Here is an 8,272-nt window from a genome sequence, read left to right on the forward strand (position 1 = left end):
AGTTGTCGACTTTATGGATGTATACAATGGAAACCACGTAGATATATATTTTGGATCCTTAGATATGAGGAAAGGACTTAATAGATTAAGAACTATGAAGAACTCGGCGAGTTCGTAAAAGAACTCGATGAGTTGGTTCGGGGGTGCCCCGATTCTGTGAAAAAGAGAAACTCGACGAGTTAAAGGGGAACTCGATGAGTGTGATTGTGATTTCACGATTATTGTGATTCATGGGAACTCGACGAGTTGAAGGGCAAACTCGATGAGTTGAGTCAACTCGGAGCGTTGACTTTGACCTTGACCAAAGTTGACCCTTAAGGGGTTATGAGTATGAAAGGATACTTAAAGGAAATCTTTTATGTTTAGGAGTTTGAGTTGGGTTGATATTCAGAGTCGGGGACTGTTCAACTACTTTCCAATATTCGATGTGAGTTACCTTCCTTGTATAAGTGGGTCGAAGGCATCAATGTCAGTCCACTAGTAGTTGTTTATAGTAGAGATGATTGACTTTGTGATAATTATCTGATATGTCACCATCTGTTGAGATTTATGTGCTTGTATGTTATGTTATTATGTGGTAGTGGTAAGGGGTGAAATAGACCCCGTAACTGGTTGAAATACACCGGAGGGTAAGTCGGGCACCTAGATATGCCTGACAATATGTTAATGCTATGTTATTATGTGGTAGTGGTAGGGATGAAATAGACCCCGTAACCGGTTGAAATACACCGTAAGGTAGGTCGGGCACCCAGATATGCCTGACAAGGTAGGTCGGGGACCCAGATATGTTTGACAGGGTAGGTCGGGCACCTAGATATGCCTGTCAGAATCTGATTATGTGGTATGATAGGGGAACTCACTAAGCTTCGTGCTTACGGTTTTCAGTTTTGGTTTCAGGTGCTTCTTCTTCCAAAGGAAAGGAGCCGACATGATCGCAGCGCATCACACTATGATTTTCCGCACATGAGATCTTTGGGAGTTGTACTCTAATGTTGTTTTCTTATAACATGTTTTGGTTATTGAAATATTGGCTTTGATTATGATATGGGATGACAATATTGATGTTTTCAGACTACTGGTTTTTATAATTACGTAATTAAAAATGAAATTTTTTGTCATGAATTTTGGGATGTTACATTCCGGATCTTCAAGCTCCAAGTCCACCAAAGCTTCACCTCCTTCAAAGGATTTATAAACACCATAAGATCACAACAATGGCTCACAAACACTCAAATGAAGGATAAGGTTTCGTTCTTAGGGTATGGAGAGGTGTAGGTTGGTCATAAGAAACTCCCAAGGCAACTTAAGATGTTTAAATAAGGCACAAACCCTAAAAATTAGGGTTTGCGCCAGTCGAACGTACGTCCAGCGTACTCGGCTAGGGACCAAATTGGCAAGGATTTTTAAATGAAGGGCTTAAAGAGAAAAACCTGAAATACAGTGTTACAACTTGATATCCTGATCTACTTATATTTTTGAAATATAAAATAAATCCAACGAAAACTGCAATAATTACATAAACTAGCAACAAATTCGTCGTTTTTGAAGTTTATTAGAAATTTCAAATCATCTATCTAATCTTATATAATCCAATATATCTATCTCATCAGCTCATTTCCCGCCTTTTTACCCAAAAACACACATTTTACCGGTTTCATTGCTGAGCTGGATACATGATCATGAATGAGTCGAAGAGATGAATATCAAATTTTACGGTAAACATAACATTATATAACTCATTGTATCCATTTTATCAGCTAATTTAATGATTAGACGTTCAGATCAGCAATGAACCCGGAAAAATGTATGTTAAATGGAGAAAATTGTCAAATCATGACTTAATTGTATTTTGGAACTAAATCGTAAATTATGGTAAAATAATGCGACTTTAATGAAACCGGAAAAATAATGAAACCGGTAAACCGGAAAAAATAAGTCAAAATCATCATTTTTACCATTAATTGGGACTTTCCGATAAACAAATTTTAATTTAAGACTTTTTCAAAAATTATGGTAAAATATTATGATTTTTAAGATTTTTCTAAACAACTTTAAATTTTTTAATATAATCTCCCAAAATTAATTTTATTCCGTCACCCCCGAAATCTTTAAATCTTATATGATCTATTAACTTTGAAAATGATTTATGAGGTTCTTGACTCCATTTCTCTCTCTCTCTCATAGCATTTAAAGAAAAAAAAAAGTTGTATATACTTGGGTGTATGTGTACATGGTATTTACATTATCTCCTTTGCTTTATCTTTTTGACATGAATTAATGGCGTCATAATTGCTCTTCCTTAGTGTATATATATATATATATATATATATATATATATATATATATATATATATATATATATATATATATATATATATATATATAATGTTCGAAATCCAGTTGTAAGATAAATGACGAAGGTAAGCTAAGTTGGGTGCTTTCACAGAGAACAAGACCAACCAGAATTGGCCACAGAAGTGAAAGGTGAAGGTGCAAATACTGTTGTTTACTGAAGCCTTTGTCTCCGATGGCACTCCACACCAAACTCTTTCTCTCCCTTTTTCTTCTCTCTTTTTGTCTTGCCACCCTCATCACCTCCTCTCAAGGTTACAACTTTAATCTCTTCTTCTTCTTCTTCTTCTTCTTCTTCTTCTTCTTCTTCTTCTTCTCTCTCTCTCTCTCTCTCTCTCTCTCTCTCTCCCATTCTCTCTCTATATCTATATGTATGTATGTATATATATGCATGTGTTCTTGTGTGATTCTAAGAGTGTTTTCTTTTTCTTTTTTATCAAAATAATTAATGATTTGGGTATTGTTTTTTGTTGTTTAATTTATGGGTTTTGGTTTTCACCATGTTTAATTTCTTGGTTTGTGAAAAGCTTCATCTTTTTGGTAGAAAAGGTGGCAACTTTGGGAAAAAAAATTTCATGATTCTCTGTCATAGTTACAGTACATTTCTGGGTTTTGATTCATGGCTCAAACGAATTCAAATTTCGGGCACAAAAAAATGGCCAATTTTGATTCCTAAATCATGAATCTTGTCACATGAGCAACACATTTCAAGAGTTTGTCCAAATCAAGGTTCTGGTATAAAGATTCACAAATTTTGCTCTAATAGCTCATCCATTTTTTGTTCTTGCTTATACCTCAAATTTTATTTCTGGCTTTACTAAAAGAAAATTTAGTTTTGGGAACAGAGTAATTTTTTATTTGGTAACTCAAAAAAATATACGATACATTTATTGTTTTATTATTCATTTCTATATTTTTTCCAACCATTTAATTCCATAAACTTATTTCTTTATACATAAAATGCTACTAGTATAAAATTAATTAGGTATTAAATTAATAAAAGAATATCTTGTAGCAATTGCAAAAGGGAATACACTTTTAATTTTTCCACAATTAGTTGACAGCTTTGGGAAACCAAATCCTTGAATATAGTAACAAGGGGCAGTTGCGTACATTTCCATCTGCGATGCAGGTGATTACAGGTTTTGGCAACAACAGTTCCCTTTCATCCGACGAGCGAGCTCCTTCTCCTCCGTATCATCGTCAAAGTCAACGCGATCCAACGGCGGAGATAAGAAGTTTGACTACATCGTAGTGGGAGGTGGCACCGCAGGGTGTCCATTGGCAGCTACACTGTCTAGAAACTACAGTGTGTTATTACTAGAAAGGGGTGGTGTCCCTTTTGCCAACATAAATGTGTCTTTGTTGTCAAATTTCCATCTTACCCTTGTGGACACCTCACCTGCTTCTGCTTCTCAGTTTTTTGTATCCACCGATGGGGTTTTTAATGCGAGGGCTAGAGTGTTGGGTGGTGGTACTTCCATCAATGCAGGATTTTACACTCGAGCAAGCACAAGGTATAACTCTTACTAATTTCATGCATTGCTTTGTTGTACGTTAGTTAGTTGTTGAGTTATTTATTCAACAGTCAACTATTTTAGATGTTAAAAGCGCAGTTGGGTTTAACTTTTAATAAATACTATCAGAATTTAAAGAATTTAAATGTTTGTTTATACTGTATTATTATATTAAAATTATTTTTTGAACAAGTGAGCTATGAGGTATTTGTAGTTTAATTAGGTCTTTTTTTTTGTCAAAAATAAACTAGTTTATTGTAATTTACTGTTTATTAAACTATAAAAATAGCTTATTTTAGCTTATGAAACTAGCTTTATCAACTAATTTTTGATAAACTATTTTAAGATAACTTTTAAGAAGCTTATATAGAGTTTTTTTATACTGTTTTTACTTTTATTGATATATCTAAATGTATACATTCCAATCTAATTTATAAATTATTTTTTATCTAATGTTATGAATTTATAAATCTGTTTAACAGCTATCAATTAAAATTTTCAATTAAAAGTTAGTTTTCAGAGGATTTATCAAACATGACTTTAACAGTACAAAAAATTCCTAAATACATTTTGTGATAGTATTAAATTTTTGTTTTATTTTTCGACCTATTATTTTATTTGTAGTATGAAGGTGCATACCTTATAGAGTTTTGTACTTTGAACATTGCTAAAACGGGCTTCTACCCTATTTTTGTTGATTCGGGCCTACAATGTATTAATAATGGGCCTACCAATCATCGTCCTATAGTTGTTTTCAAAGTGTTATTTAGGCATTTTTCCGTTTAGATTTGGGGTTTTAACAGTAGATGCAAATTATTATGTTGGTTTTGATAGTGAAATGTGAGCTCAATGGACCATCAATAATTTGTACTATGTTTTTTCTTATATGGGTTACTTTTTAAAACAGAAATAGTTGATGACATGATAACTCATATTTAGCCGATTAAATCTTGATTTCGAATAAATATGTATAAAAAGTTTAAACTAAATTAAAGGTGGATGGGTTGGACAGTTTGGGAAACAACAAAAAATTGAGTAAACTCTTTTTAGGATAACTCAAAACGTGTTTAGGAACCAGTCAGTGTTATAAAATAAATTGACGATATTTACAAATTTATGATCACTTTTGTGTGTATAATCAATTATAAATACATTTGACCATGTTTGTTGTACCTTTTTTAAAATGACTAGGCATTTCGGATTCGGTGGTAACATATAATGTATTTTTTTTTAATTATTTGTATAAAATATTGTTTTTACTTATGTTTGAAATGATCATTTTTGAAATGTGTCTTATGTTTGAAATAACCATTTCAAAATGTGTCTTATGTTTGAAATAATCATTTCAAAATGTTTAATATAATTGATTTTTCAATTAAATTTCATCTTTTCAGGTAAAATGTCCGGAATGATCATTCCATACAAACAAACAAAAAAAAATCGTTTTTCCAAAACACAAGAAGCATTTTCATTTTGATTAAATTTTCATTCATAAATGGCTCAACGCATTATTCTAATAAAATAATTATCATTATTCTAATAAAATAATTAAGATGTTGCAAATATCAAGTATATTTTGGTAGGATCATAAAGGGCTCAACGCATTTATTCTACAACTTTCTAGCTAAACTTTAGCATTATTTTTTTTAAACCCATTTTGGTAGAATTATAAAGTGGTCAACCCATTTAATCTATAACTCTTAACTAAACTTTTAGGGGGTGTTTGGCTTTGTTTTTCAAACCCCAAAAGTCCTTTTTGGAAAAGTTACAAAAAGTCAGGATTTCCGGACTTTTCCAAAAAGTTCATTTTGCCTTGTGTAAAAAACTTCAAAAGTGACTTTTAAAACTAGTTTGCCAAACATCTTTTGTTTTTTTTTTTCTTTTCTAAAAAGGATTTTTGGCTGTGAAAAACTAAGTCAAACACCCCCTTAATATTTTTATTTAACTAAACCTATTTTATAATCATTTAACTAACTTCTTAGTATATTTTTTTAGCTAAACCCATTTTCTTAAATTACAAAAGGGTCAACCCCATCTAATCTATAACTTTTTTAGCTAAACATTTAAATATATTTTGGTAGAATTATAAAAGGGCCCAATCCTTTTCCATGAGTCGAAGTTGCCAAATTTATTTAAGAAGATTGGGGAATCCTAAACAAACACTTATGACACAAGCTGTATTAGTCGTTTGGGGGATATTTTGGTCATTTTGAAAATTTAATGTTATTTAGCTCCATTTAACTAATAAATTTCGTGTTGTTGTTGCACTGCAGTTATGTTAAACGGGTAGGATGGGATGCAAAGTTGGTAAACGAATCATACCCATGGGTCGAAAAACAAATAGTCCATGAACCCGTATTCGAACCATGGCAAAGAGCGGTTCGAGACGGGCTTCTAGAAGTCGGAATTTCACCCAACAATGGATTCACCTACGACCACTTGTACGGCACAAAAGTCGGCGGGACAATTTTCGACAAATATGGCCGCCGGCACACCGCAGCAGAGCTTCTAGCCTCCGGAAATTCACAGAACCTCCATGTTTTGATTCATGCCCGAGTTCAAAAGATCATTTTTGACACAACTGGTATGTATTATTATTATTATTAACATTCGAAATCAATGTATTTGACAATCGACAATTGACACTTTGTTTCTTATAACTTAGGGAAAAAACCGAGGGCAATTGGGGTAATTTTCAAAGACGAAAATGGTGTTAACCATGAAGCTTTCATATCGAGGAGGCGAAAGAGCGAGATTATTGTAACTTGTGGGGCGATTGGGAGTCCGCAGATGTTACTGCTTAGTGGAATAGGACCGAAGGAAGATCTCAAGAAGTTGAACATTTCGGTGGTGCAGGATAACAAATTTGTAGGGAAACACATTTCCGATAACCCGTTGAACACCATTTTTGTCCCGTTGAATAGGCCTGTCAAGCAGTCGCTGATTGAAACGGTTGGGATCACGAAAATGGGTATTTACATTGAAGCAAGCAGCGGGTATAGTCAGTCTCCTGATAGCATTCACTGCCACCATGGCGTCGCCTCAGCGGAGGTTAGTCACAAAATCTTGAACTCTAGTATTAGGATTCTCATATCATATACTTGCAAAACTAGTTGGCTTTGACAGTTGTCACTTGTTTGACAGCGAACTGTCAGTAAATTCCAATGTGAATTGATGGATATCGAGCTTACATGTTAATATACTATGGCAACTCATAGACAATGTTGTTTTGTATATGAATCAACAGATCGGGCAACTTTCAACGATTCCTCCAAAAAGACGAACACAAGAAGCCATTGAAGCTTTCAAACAAAACAAAAAAGATCTCCCACACGAAGCATTTCACGGGGGTTTCATTTTAGCAAAACTTGCATACCCAAAGTCGAAAGGGCATTTGAGGTTGAACAACACAAATCCGGATGACAATCCAATCGTTACATTTAACTACTTTAGCCACCCAAAAGACCTCCAAAAGTGCATGAAAGGGATCAAGATCGTGGAAAAACTCGTGAGGTCCAAACATTTCCTTAATTACACCAAATGTGATAAAGGAACCTTAGACAAATTGCTAAACATGAGTGTCACTGCAAACGTGAACATGATTCCAAAACACACAAATGACGCAAAGTCGCTTAAACAATTTTGTAAAGATACTGTGATCACCATCTGGCACTACCATGGTGGGTGCCATGTGGGCCAGGTGGTTAACAAGGACTACAAGGTCCGTGGGGTCCACAGACTTCGCGTTATTGATGGGTCAACTTTTCGTGAATCCCCGGGCACCAATCCGCAAGCTACTGTTATGATGTTGGGCAGGTACCATAAAAATTGACTGTTATATGATACATAAAATAGTTGATGTCATGTATTGAAATTTGTATTTGGTGTGACGCAGGTACATGGGAGTGAAGATTTTAAGAGACAGATTAGAGAGATCCGTAGGAATATGAAGTGATAGGGATGCATAAGCTTACTTCCCGTGTGTATCATTATTTAATTTTTGTCTAAAATTTAATCAGCAACCACTAGTATGTAGAATTTTTGGCAACAAAAGAAAGCAAAAATCTTGTGATTTTTGCGTTCTTTTTTATTTGTTTGTTTATAAGTACTTTCTTGTAATGGTAATGCATGGCGTTTGATGTTTATTATGATCCTTTAAATGAATGATTTGTGATTTGTTTTTTATTATAATACTTTGCTCTTAATATCAAAATGGACAGCATAATTTAATCCATATAGCAACATGCTTCTAATTTTGTACCGATTCATATTTTAAAAGTTCGTCCAAAGTATTACACACATACATACAATATACATACATATGACGTGTTGGGATAAGGTTAAAAGTGATGAGAGCTTTTATCCCATATCAAATGTTATCTTTCAGACTTTCACCATTTGTT

The 8,272-nt window shown here is 33.7% G+C and overlaps 1 protein-coding gene across 1 annotated transcript; it reads left to right on the forward strand.

Moving 5' to 3' along the window:
• Positions 1-2,402: 2,402 nt before the first annotated feature.
• Positions 2,403-8,014, forward strand: LOC111910318 (protein HOTHEAD). Its single transcript, XM_023906146.2, has 6 exons — positions 2,403-2,606; positions 3,485-3,869; positions 6,143-6,453; positions 6,535-6,920; positions 7,117-7,685; positions 7,765-8,014. The coding sequence occupies exons 1-6, from the start codon at positions 2,528-2,530 to the stop codon at positions 7,817-7,819; spliced, it is 1,785 nt and encodes a 594-aa protein (XP_023761914.1). The 5' UTR covers positions 2,403-2,527; the 3' UTR covers positions 7,820-8,014.
• Positions 8,015-8,272: the final 258 nt, after the last annotated feature.

This window comes from Lactuca sativa, chromosome 5, assembly GCF_002870075.4.
Source record: "Lactuca sativa cultivar Salinas chromosome 5, Lsat_Salinas_v11, whole genome shotgun sequence".
Taxonomy (NCBI): domain Eukaryota; kingdom Viridiplantae; phylum Streptophyta; class Magnoliopsida; order Asterales; family Asteraceae; genus Lactuca; species Lactuca sativa.

Bases quoted from the DNA above. Each gene is read 5' to 3' on its own strand.
- LOC111910318 (XM_023906146.2), top strand. From the start codon at position 2,528: ATGGCACTCCACACCAAACTCTTTCTCTCCCTTTTTCTTCTCTCTTTT. The intron at 3,870-6,142 runs GTATAACTCTTA...GTTGCACTGCAG, and splicing joins TACACTCGAGCAAGCACAAG to TTATGTTAAACGGGTAGGAT. The intron at 6,454-6,534 runs GTATGTATTATT...CTTATAACTTAG, and splicing joins GATCATTTTTGACACAACTG to GGAAAAAACCGAGGGCAATT.